This window comes from Perissodus microlepis, chromosome 7 (assembly GCF_051167445.1).
Source record: "Perissodus microlepis isolate ML-2025 ecotype Zambia chromosome 7, ASM5116744v1, whole genome shotgun sequence".
Lineage (NCBI taxonomy): Eukaryota > Metazoa > Chordata > Actinopteri > Cichliformes > Cichlidae > Perissodus > Perissodus microlepis.
Window position 1 is genome coordinate 21,119,592 of NC_140467.1, and position 12,334 is coordinate 21,131,925.

Consider the following 12,334-nt stretch of genomic DNA (forward strand, 5'->3'; position numbering starts at 1 on the left):
TATAGCCTAAGGGTTTGGAAATGTCCCATTAACAAAACACCTTTTCTTTGCACTCAGTAAAGAGGTACTAAATCTAAAATAAATCTCATGTGAATCCCACATTATTAATTGTAGGACTATAAATGTCCCCCTTTACAAAATGTGGTGGCATTTTCCCCTTTGTGTTTGTCATCCATCTCAATTTTAGCTTCCATCTAATCAAGGTTAACATCTAGATTTCCAACATGTGAACTGGTAAGGTAAATATAACCAAATAACTCAAGGTTTTGAAGATGTAAAACCTAAACAAAACCACAAAAAAATAAAAAATAAAATATAAAGCTTGCTCAGTTTCACTACAGATACATCAGTTGTTCACATTTAGCTACCAAATATTAATTTCCAATTAAAATGATCAACTATGTCTAAGTGTGTGTCAAACAAGCGCTTGAGTTGATATAGAAAATACTTCAGAGTTCATTTTGGTTTTGTGGGCCTTTTTATTTCACAATCCTTCCAAATGTACAAAATCAAAGGCATGTTACAAAATAAAAAAAAAGAAAAAAAAAAAAAAAGAAAGAAAATTTCACCATTACCGTGATCCCCTTTGATGACAACAACAAGAAACTAAAGCGACAGATGACAGACTGTATCAAACCAAAGTGCATCAGCTTGAGGTGTAGTAGACAGACCAGGGGAAATAGAAATCTCATGTTTTAAAAAAAAAAAAGTCATCCCATCTTCCCTAAAAATTGGTTTGTTTTGAAATATTGGGCAGACCCTGGCCAAAACCTCTCCACCTTCCACAGCATTCCCAGTGCAATGAGGACCTAAAGGAAGGGCCACGTCTTTGACTTCAGACCATTCGGTAGTTCACTAAGAGAGAGGAATATAATTTAGTTCTTTTTCTTCCCCAATCCTCCTGTTGTGGTGGTGGAGGTAGGGAGGGGTGCTGCTGAGTTCCTGTTTGGAGCTTTTATAGCTCTGACTTCTTCTTCTTCTTTTTCTTGGACTCCTCCTGCATCACCAGCGGGTTTGAGGCCTCCCTCTTCAGGTAGGAGATGAAGTCACTCACCTCGCGACCTCCCTGCAGCGAAAGCAGAGGGTTCATCAGCAAAGCACAGACATCACTTTGCTGCTGTGAATGGCACTTTAGCAGACACTCACCTCATATTTCTTTGGGCTCAACTTGTGTCCAGCTGGAGAAAAGTAGATTGTAGGGAATCTAGAACAGAGGTTGAGGACAAAGATTATGATTTCATGTATCAAACTGCACAGGTAATCACACATGCATGTTAACCTGAGTTCCTTCACCTTTCCCGAAGTCAAGCTTCTCACATAGCTCACAGCTAATCATAATCAGTCTGTAATTAAGCTTCAGGATGTCTGCAGTTTCATGTGCGATGTTCTGCTCCCCCCTTTTTATCAGTGATGAAGATACGTAGCCCACGGCAGACTCTGCTTAACACTCATTACTCGAGGGAATACAGGAACAGTCTCCAAGTTATGTTGAAGGGAACATACTGTATGCTCTGTCACCATGGCAGACAGATATGGTCTTTAAATTCACTCTAATGTCACATACAGGACTCAGCATGAAGCTTATGGCTGACCCAAATTGTACACCTTCACATGGTACAAGAATGTCCTGACTGTTCCGCTTAAAGAAAATCTGCAATATTGCAAAATTCTGTCCCACGTTCCTCACCCCTCTTAATTTTACAAAAACATGTAATCTAGCTGCTCTGACTGCTACTAAAGAGTTTAACAATTCACCACACTCAGCTGCTCACTTTCACTGATGCTGCTCATCTTGAACTGTCCACAGCATGAAGTTGGGGGGAACCATAAACCTTTATTTTAATTAAATTAAAAACAGTCCAAGCCTTATCGTCACATTAAATGACTCAGCACTCACCCGCTGACTTCATATGGAGATGGCACATCATTGGCTGTGGCGTCCATCTTGGCAATGACGACGTTGGGATCATCGGCCAGCTTTAGAAACAAACAGGGCAAATTGTTAAGTCTTTGCAAGACAGTTCACTAAACCTTAACATCCACACGTTAGACTAGTCTACAGGCTGGGTGATGCAAGCCAGAACAAAAGCAAGCTAATCCAGGAGGTCACATGACTTAAAGTTCTGGATAAGTTACTTAAGAACATGTTATTGTTTTAATGCGAAAGATCTGAACTAGCACCAGCTCAGGATCGCTCCCTCACCTTCTCTCCCAGCTCTGTGTATTTGGGCTCCAGGTTTTTGCAGTGCCCGCACCACGGAGCGTAGAATTCAATCAGCACGTCTTTGCTGTCATCGTTAACGATGGAGTCGAAGTTTTCAGCCACCAAAACCTGAAGAGACATTGCAGGTATTAGAGCTGGTTCTGTACTGCAGCCATTTTTCCACCTGAAGTACCCAGAACTTCCTCCACTCAAAGGCTATTGTCTGTTTCTACTAATGTGCTGATGCATGCTCAGTAATCCAGATGAGGTAAGATGATGAAATCATTGCTTCCAAATGAACCGAATGATCTTTCTGGTTTTTGAAAACATTTTTACCTCTGATTCACTACTTTTGTACCTCACCAGAATTGCAGTCTCATTGATCCATTTAATTATTTTTTTTTTTTTTTTTTTTAAGCCATCTTGCCAATTTGTTCTGCTGTTCCCAATCGAGAGTGCTGGGTTCCACTGTTAGGAATAATCTGACTGATAGCTCCTGCAGTGGACAAACGGCCTTAGGCTTTATCTCTAGTCCTAGGCAACAGTAAAACTTCATCTCCGTTAAAGCTGTCAAAACATGAGGCGAGAGTGTGAAAGGAAGGGGGTGTTGTAGACTGATTATACGAGTTGTGATTATGCGTTGTCACTGAATTAAGCAGAGTATCCAGGATAATTGCACATCCTCACGCTGCATTTATTCACAGCACAGAGCTCCACCCATCCACGGTTGAAATCTTTCAAATAAGATGTAGCTACTAAAAAAGAAAGTTGACTTAAAGGCAGTTCACTTCAGAGACTGGACAAACTAGGCAACTGCACTAAACCTCAGCATGACAATTATTTCTTAAATGAGTCAAAGCTACTCCAGCCGAGGCAGAGAATAAAAATTTGCAGCTTTAAATGATTATAGGTCCCCTTTAGGCTTAATGTACATTTAAAAGCATGTCCATGATACACAAAGAAAATGTTTAGTACAAATCTTACAAGTGTCAGAAAAAAATTGATCTCACCTTAACAGGTCCATCGTTGTTCTCTGGGATGGGTTCTGATTTGAGATAGCGCTTCAGCTTGCCATCAAAGTAGTCCTGCAAGAAACGCTCCAGAGCTTTTCCATCACGACTGTTGAAAGACATTCAACGAGTCAGTAAAGTCACAATTCTCCTTGAGCTGGAAGTCATTAACTAGGCACCGTTCTTTTAGCAAGCGCCTCATCTACCAATTAGTTTCTTAGGCAACCGAGGTGGGAATCGGACACTACACGATACAAGACATTTATACATTTTGTGATAAGGCGAGTTGTGCAATAAATGCTGTGATATCACCTTTTCTTAAATATAAATTAAAAGTTTAAACTTTGTCAATATCAGTTTTATCCAATAAGGTCAATTTCTTACTTCAGGTATGCTGCAAATGAGACGGAGCTTTACCGCAGTTCCCAAATGCTACCATCTGTAACTGAATGGGGTCAAATTGGCAATTACATGCAGTCGGTTTCTGATAATACAACTGTGATAAATCATGGAAGCAAACTGTGTTCAATGTTGGATGCTTTCAGTTGAGCCAATTTAAGCCAAGTCTGCTCAGCTAACATCACCTCAGGATGGTGGTGCATGACATGAGCGCTCTTGTTCATTATATTCCCAGATTACTCCATTTATTTCATAACATATCAATATTTGGTGTCAAGTTTTTATACAGTGTTGCCACACCATCACAAAACTACACTGTTTAGAGTTTTACTCTATGTAGCAAGGGTTCTATTAAATTCAACTAGCAACTTGTGACGTGATGTGTGTGTGCACTGGTGTCCTGGACTTACGAGAACTCCTCAGTCATGGTGTATTTGTCTCCTTTGGCGGTGCGGATGGCCACCACAGGCAGTTCGCCACTGGGATTCAGGCCAAACTCAGACAACTCGTGGCTGAATATGTTCTTGTTAGCTACAGCAAAGTTCAGCTTCTTGCCCTGATCCAGGAAGCCCTTTGCCACCTTCATCACCCTGAAAGATGCCAAGATGGTTTTAATCATGCTGCCAAAAACAAAGATAATACTGTGGAGGATTAAATTAAGGTATTAAAAAAAAAAAAGAAGAAAGATCTGGTCTCATTTTCGTTTCTTAGCATGTGGCTAACTGCCAAAGGGGAGGTGCATGGTCTTGTACTAAACAGAAAACAAAACTTATGATATTCAAGATGGATCTGAGAATCAGCCATCTCTGCACAGTGCAGATTTAAAGTCGGCAGGGAAACTGCAGCTTCAAAAACAGAAAAACACCACAAACCTTAATTGAGCTTTTTTTCCCCCCCAAACACCTACCTGTTCCTCCAATAGTTGGAGCCTTTAGGGTTTTTCTCATAGTCAACATCATAATAAGCCACCAGAAGGTCCTTCCCTTTCAGCTGGTCCTTGTTGTTGTCATTCATGTGGGGACAGAATCCAAAGCTGAGGAAAAAAAAAAAAAAAAAAAAAAAGGGAGCACTTGTAAACCACGCGGAGGAGATAAGCAAACAACTGCTCTCTGTAGGTGCGTCAAATGTCAAAGTTATTACCCAAAATAAAACCCATATCAAGTCCCTATTATCTGTTACGCTGTTGCAGTGGTGGAGGTGCATATCTGAACACCAGCTTGCGCTAAACCACTTTCAGGTGCATTCTTTTCTTCTCTCTGAATGTCAGTTTAAGTGGATACCCTTAAATCTTTCTCAGGTTTCTGCAGCTACACCCACCTGCAGTTCAAACTCTCTGCAAGGAGAGCCAATCACAAAAAGGCTAGCTTAAAAGGGAGACCAACTGAATCTGCTTGTGTCAGACAGAACTGAAATAAAGGGAGATCTAGATCCCCAGATAGGATAATTAAGGCCCATTTTGAAATGTGAATCATGCAAAGCTACTCTAGTACCAAAATCCAACAGTATATATAAAACTAGAACGAGCATGATTTCCCTTTAAATATTCAAACTGAAGGGACATTTCAAACATATTAAAAAAAAAAAACATTAAAAAACAAAGTAAGCTTCATGTTAATGAGCTTCAGAATTATACAATTAAAACCATGTTGGGGGGGGGGCAACAAAACAAATCTGCCTGGATCAACTGCATGTACTTTATAAAGTGGGTTGAGGTCAAACTCACACTCTGAATATAAACAAGATCTCAAACAGCAGAGTTTCCATCTTAGCTGATCCCCTTCAAGACTGATTAAACAACGGGTCACAAAATCATTTTTTCCTTTAACTGAAGATTCAATTATCTACTGGTGTTATTACACTTTGAGGACAATTTACTATGAAGTAATATTTATTCAGTGCCAAACTCTTTGCTACTGTCAGAACTGAACTGTGTCCCGAGAGGACAACTGCCTACCAAACAAGATCCTGTTGGCACTGGGCCAAACTTGTAAATATGTATCTTTGAATGAAAATTGACTCCGTATTTAATCCTAAACAGATCAACTATTTATAGACTGATTATTTTGATGCCTCTACAAAGTGTCTCTTCTAAAAAGCAGGACTCACATGTTGTCCTGGATGAATCTCTTGATTTTGTTGCTGGTGTATTTATCCTCACTGAATTTGACCGAGCTGTCTTCAAACTTGTTGTTGAGTTGGGGTGGACGGAACAAAACGACTCCCCTGTAAGCAGAGAAAGAAATATTTCACTAACAGCAGATACAAAGGTGAGACCAAATGTGCAATACAGGGAGTGCAGAATTATTAGGCAAGTTGTATTTTTGAGGAATAATTTTATTATTGAACAACAACCATGTTCTCAATGAACCTAAAAAACTCATTAATATCAAAGCTGAATGTTTTTGGAAGTAGTTTTTAGTTTTAGCTATTTTAGGGGGATATCTGTGTGTGCAGGTGACTATTACTGTGCATAATTATTAGGCAACTTAACAAAAAACAAATATATACCCATTTCAATGATTTATTTTTACCAGTAAAACCAATATAACATCTCCACATTCACAAATATACATTTCTGACATTCAAAAACAAAACAAAAACAAATCAGCGACCAATATAGCCACCTTTCTTTGCAAGGACACTCAAAAGCCTGCCATCCATGGATTCTGTCTGTTTTGATCTGTTCACCATCAACATTGCGTGCAGCAGCAACCACAGCCTCCCAGACACTGTTCAGAGAGGTGTACTGTTTTCCCTCCTTGTAAATCTCACATTTGATGATGGTCCACAGGTTCTCAATGGGGTTCAGATCAGGTGAACAAGGAGGCCATGTCATTAGTTTTCTTCTTTTATACCCTTTCTTGCCAGCCACGCTGTGGAGTACTTGGACGCGTGTGATGGAGCATTGTCCTGCATGAAAATCGTGTTTTTCTTGAAGGATGCAGACTTCTTCCTGTACCACTGCTTGAAGAAGGTGTCTTCCAGAAACTGGCAGTAGGACTGGGAGTTGAGCTTGACTCCATCCTCAACCCGAAAAGGCCCCACAAGCTCATCTTTGATGATACCAGCCCAAACCAGTACTCCACCTCCACCTTGCTGGCGTCTGAGTCGGACTGGAGCTCTCTGCCCTTTACCAATCCAGCCACGGGCCCATCCATCTGGCCCATCAAGACTCACTCTCATTTCATCAGTCCATAAAACCTTAGAAAAATCAGTCTTGAGATATTTCTTGGCCCAGTCTTGACGTTTCAGCTTGTGTGTCTTGTTCAGTGGTGGTCGTCTTTCAGCCTTTCTTACCTTGGCCATGTCTCTGGGTATTGCACACCTTGTGCTTTTGGGCACTCCAGTGATGTTGCAGCTCTGAAATATGGCCAAACTGGTGGCAAGTGGCATCTTGGCAGCTGCACGCTTGACTTTTCTCAGTTCATGGGCAGTTATTTTGCGCCTTGGTTTTTCCACACTCTTCTTGCGACCCTGTTGACTATTTTGAATGAAACGCTTGATTGTTCGATGATCATGCTTCAGAAGCTTTGCAATTTTGAGACTGCTGCATCCCTCTGCAAGATATCTCACTATTTTTGACTTTTCTGAGCCTGTCAAGTCCTTCTTTTGACCCATTTTGCCAAAGGAAAGGACGTTGCCTAATAATTATGCACACCTGATATAGGGTGTTGATGTCATTAGACCACACCCCTTCTCATTACAGAGATGCACATCACCTAATATGCTTAATTGGCATTAGGCTTTCGAGCCTATACAGCTTGGAGTAAGACAACATGCATGAAGAGGATGATGTGGACAAAATACTCATTTGCCTAATATTTCTGCACTCCCTGTAGTGTTATTTTTAAATGGTTTGGTGAGAGACATCTAAAGAGATCTACTCACTCTCCCTCAATGTCATGGCTTTTGAGGAGAGCCTCAGAGTTTGTGTGGGCGAAGCGGTAGTTGTCCCTCAAGGCGCTCGCTGCCCTCAGGAACTCAGCCTGTTCTTGGCTCTTGTCATCAGCAAAGAATCCTGGGAAGGAATGGTCAGTCAGACCAGGATTCAATATCAGCAGCAAAAAGCGGCAATAGTGTCTGAACAAAAAGTGAGTAACATAAAATACCCTAAACGTTAAATTATGAAGAATGTTACTAGTGAAGAGCTTTAAAAAGACCTTTAGACAGGTTTCCTTAACTAGATGCTTACCGACAACACTTGCATCTTGATCTGCAAGAAACTTTTCTAGGTCTGCGTTATCCTTGAGCACCACAGAAGCTGGACCAGCCTGCTTCTTCAGGAAGCCGACAATCCCATCTGCAAAGAGAAGTAGTGAGGTGAGAAGGATGCAAAAAGACAGCGAAGAGCCACAGGCCCATTTGCCTGCTCATTTCTGCCATTTGTACACCGATTTAAGATGCAAACATAAACTGAATGAGTGGGTGATGTGGCAAAGAGATCAATTCACATTTCTTGTGGTAGAAAACTTGCTGGTTTTATCTTGAAAGTTCAGCTTAACAGAGTACGAACGTTATGCTCTTTTGTATACGAGGTTCCATTTGTATGAATTTTATGTTGAAAATTCAGTCACTGTTAGCCATGTCTTGTTCCTTTACCTTTAAGGCTGGTTAGGCTGGTGTTGTGGAAAACTCTGTATCCTTTAGTTACCTCTCCACATAGCCCTCATCCCACTAAGGATATCATTTTCACATATAAAGAATTCCTCCAAAAGGCAGATCGAACGCCAAGTTAAACACCTAACTCTCAGATCTTCCAGTGCTAAAAGACATGAGGGCAATACCTGCAGTTCTGGGACCATCATAGGGACCAGATTCATCGCCATCCCTGAAGATCTTGAGGGTTGGGTAGCCACTTACGCCATATTTGCTGCATATGTTGCTGTTGGAAGTGCAGTCAACCTAAGCAGGAAAGCAAATTATTCTCACTTTTCAATGAGACACACAGAGCACTGCTGTTCAGAGTGCAGAGAAGCCACACTGAAGTGGACAAAGTTAAGTGATCTGTGTTGTGCAGTACCTTGGCCAGTGAGACGATGCCTTTCAAACGTGTGGCTGCTGCCTCGTACTCAGGTGCCAAACGTTTACAATGGCCACACCTAAAGTCAGACGATATGGATTAGTCAAACAAGCAAAAAAACAAAAACAAAAAACTTTAGGGCCTAGCCAGATGAAGACCCCAAGGTAGACCTAGTGGAATCTGATGATGCAACCTAACTATGTTTGAATAAATGGAAATAGGTTTAAGTACAAGCAAAAACATGAAAAATGTACTGAAGATTTAATTTGCCACATATTGTTACAGCTGTGCTTCATGTTTTCTCAGGTACCTATATAAAAGTTGTCCTTAATATAAGACAGACCATTATTATAATATTGCTTGCGTTTTCTGTAGGTCGAAAACCCGAAGGTTTAGATTATATTGAGAAACTAAAACCAAGACTAAATATTAAATCTTCATAAAAATTTGTGAATATTTGCCTTTTTCAAACCATTAGAGTTTGAAAAGACAGCAGATCAGACAGCACAAAATGTACTCGTTAGTGCTTTATTATAAGGAATACTGTACATTTTTATTTTATTCAAGTTTAGCACAAGGGTACACGTCACATTTCCTCTGGGCCAATCCCAGGTGGACACCAAAACTTTCCTGGCCAATCAAAAGGTTACAACAATGAATGGACACACCCCCAACTTCCTCATAGCCTCATTCGCACATAATCTTCTCTTTTTCTTTCTTTTTTTTTTTAAAAAAAAAAAAAAAAAAACGGAAACTAAGCGGAGTTAAAATACGACTAGTTAGTCACTGTTTAAGGTAGCATTTTCAGTGTGCCACTAAACTGCAGCACCTCTTAAAATGCGACGTAAAATAAAACGCCAAACACATAGCGAATTAGCCTGTGCCTTTCGACTAATAGCTAACATGCTAATGCCTGGTCCTATGCCAAGAAGCGAGCGAATTTGACAGTTCTGCCTCCATTAAAGTTAGCAACAAACAGCGATGCAGTTTGCACAATTAATTGCACGTTTCCGACAAAACGAAAACCCCCACTGACATCCACGATACTGAGAGTTCTGCAAGTGGGTACCGCTCAACTGTTAACCGCAAAGCGAGTAAGCTAGGATTCGCGTTTTTCACTTATGCAAATTTCTCTGATACTTCGGAGAAAACATGTGACAAGACTCACCAAGGGGCAAAGAACTCCACGAGAATTAGCTCATGGTCTCCGATCCTGCTTTCGAAATCGTCATCCGTGTACTCAAGCACATCACTGGCTCGAGAGAACCCGGCGAGAGCAGCCAAAAAGATGAGTCTCAACATCGCACACAGCGCTTACTGAGTCCTTTAGTTACACAGAACGGTTTTAGGATGCAGATGGGGTCCGTAGAAGCGCCCCTCTTCAGCTGTGCTGCAAGGGGAAAGCCAAGGATGCGAGCTCCTCAGACAGGGCCAAGTGCAGACTGGTCGATAGAGAAAGAGAAAGGAATGGAGGCGGTGTAGCCCTTCACACAGGCTGCGAAAACTCTCATAACCACAGTGTGGCAGCCTCCCATTGGTTCATTTACACAGTCACTCTGCCTCGATTATCCAATCAGAAGGAGGCAAATAAGACCTCATCGTCTCCAATCAGGAATGGGCAAATCATGGCTTTTTAATGTCAACACAGCGACCTGTCCAGGATGTACCCTGCCTCTTTCTCTATGACAGGTTTGGGAAAGGCTTCAGTCTCCCGTGCCCCCGAACTAGTTAAAGCAAGGGTGTTAAACACAAGGCCCGGGGACAGAATCGACCCGGCGAAGACCCTAACCCAGGGGTCGGCAACCCTAGGCACGCGTGCCACAGTTAGCACGCGAAGGGTTAACTGATGGCACGACCATAGCTGGACTGGCCATCCGGCATACTGGGCACTTGCTCGGTGGCCCGGTGACTTTTTTTCTTTGTAACGGTATAAACAATGAAAGGAGGTGGATTGGCCAGATGCTGGTCGGTGTGTAAAAATAACTCAGTTGTTTGGTGGTGGCTATGGCGGTGCTTCCTCAGATTCAGTAAAAATTAGCAAATGGTGGAGGCCAGCAGGTGGATGAGAGAAAGGAGAGGCAGGAGGAGAGCCCCGAGGCAGCCGCCGAGTGTCAGGTGAACTGAACTTCAGGTAAGAAGTTAAGACCTGCAGTCTGTCCGGGTCAGATATAAACCAAGTTTAGGTGTAGTTTATTTTCGTTGTGCTGACTTTTTACAGTCAGTTACAATAACTCATACTGCCTACTAGCTAGCATGACGGAGTTTCTATACAGCTGGGTGGGTGCTTTGATGTTACTGATGTTGAACTTTATTTAATTCATAAGGTTAGTTAGTAGAGTTGCCAACCGTCCCGTAAAATGACGGAATCGTCCCACATTGAGAGGAAATATTACGCGTTTTGTGTTGAGGTGAAAAGGGACAGTTTGTCCCGGACTTCAGCTAGAATGGAAAGAGACACAAAGCTCATCAGAGCTGAACAGGTGATGGAGAAACAGGTTTACCTTTTAGGTGACATGAATTAGTTGAAGGGAAGTTATGAACTGTTTCTGAGAGACAAATAACACCAGGATCCTTTTTTTAAATGTAGCTGATAGCTGGTAACTGTGCAGGGGCGGGTCTAGCAAAGTTTTGCCAGGGGGCCAGGTAGGGCATTAACAGGGAAAGGGGGGCGCAAAGAAATACTGTCTTATTCTCATTTAAAATGTCTCGCTTTTATTAAATAATTATCTGAAGCTTACAACCAAAGTTTTTATCTGACGTAAAATGTATAGAAATCATACATATAACATCGAAGCAGCTGGAATCCACAGCTGTGCGTGTTCATGGGGCTTGCATTTTCACCTGCTGGACATCACTACCTGACAAGTTTAAACTTCTTCAGAACATTGCAGAGGCCTTATTGACAGTATTTGGCTCTACATATCTGTGTGAGCAGATTTTCTCTCACATGAGTGTCCTCAGGTAGCCATCTGAATGCTGGACACTTGGAGACCTGTGTCTCTGAGTGGGAGACCAGAGTGTATTAACAGACATGCCATATTGGCCCAGTTTATTTTTCTTATCATTGTTGTGAGGAGACCATAAATAGCATTTGCATTTTCTGTTGTACAGTTCATTTGGTGTTATGGAGTTCTTGTTATGGATAAAAAGTGTCTTTTTTTGTTTCAAAACAGCTATAATAGAGATTCTTCACTATAATAGTTTGAATGAAAGAAATAATTTAAAAATAAATACTGAAATAACTAAAAAAAAGTCAGACTATTTAACTGTTGGGAAAGGTAGATATGAGAGTAGATTTTAAAAGTAGCTTAAAGTCATGTGATTTATGTATTATCTGTAATATATAGGGTGGCATACAGGGTTACAACATACTAAATGTGTGTCAAATAGTTATCATAGTTTTATTTAATTTTCATTATTTTTCAATTTTGTTTTATTTTACTCAAGCAGCGTATAGATCGATAACTCACCCGGCTTACTGTGTTGGCAAATATGACTAAAGTGTTGAGGGCTAAAACCGGTTCTTTATACACATATTGCAGATCATAGCGGATTTATAAAAGCATACAATCTTTACATGTAGAGTTTTTGGAAGTAAACCAAATAAGTATTTAACTCTTTATGGTTCAAAAAGTCAAGGTCTAGAAATGTTATCAACCTTTCACACATTTTCACTCCTTTGTAGAAATGCTGGCAGTACCC

General features: G+C 41.1%; 1 protein-coding gene across 1 annotated transcript; it reads right to left on the minus strand.

Annotated features, from left to right (window-relative positions):
- Nucleotides 1-459: 459 nt before the first annotated feature.
- pdia3 (protein disulfide isomerase family A, member 3) lies at nucleotides 460-10,125 on the minus strand. Its single transcript, XM_084934097.1, has 13 exons — nucleotides 9,801-10,125; nucleotides 8,633-8,711; nucleotides 8,397-8,514; nucleotides 7,805-7,912; nucleotides 7,501-7,630; nucleotides 5,719-5,835; nucleotides 4,520-4,645; nucleotides 4,023-4,202; nucleotides 3,214-3,322; nucleotides 2,204-2,332; nucleotides 1,898-1,977; nucleotides 1,147-1,204; nucleotides 460-1,066 (listed from the first exon to the last, which is right to left on the minus strand). The coding sequence occupies exons 1-13, from the start codon at nucleotides 9,932-9,934 to the stop codon at nucleotides 956-958; spliced, it is 1,479 nt and encodes a 492-aa protein (XP_084790223.1). The 5' UTR covers nucleotides 9,935-10,125; the 3' UTR covers nucleotides 460-955.
- Between the last annotated feature and the right edge of the window lie 2,209 nt (nucleotides 10,126-12,334).

What these genes read in the sequence shown, in the direction of transcription:
- pdia3 (XM_084934097.1), bottom strand. Translation starts at nt 9,934, where the DNA reads ATGTTGAGACTCATCTTTTTGGCTGCTCTCGCCGGGTTCTCTCGAGCC. An exon ending in TCAAGATGCAAGTGTTGTCG is followed by an intron (nt 7,631 to 7,804) that starts GTAAGCATCTAG and finishes ATTCCTTCCCAG; the next exon opens with GATTCTTTGCTGATGACAAG. An exon ending in ACACAGAGCTGGGAGAGAAG is followed by an intron (nt 1,978 to 2,203) that starts GTGAGGGAGCGA and finishes TTGTTTCTAAAG; the next exon opens with CTGGCCGATGATCCCAACGT.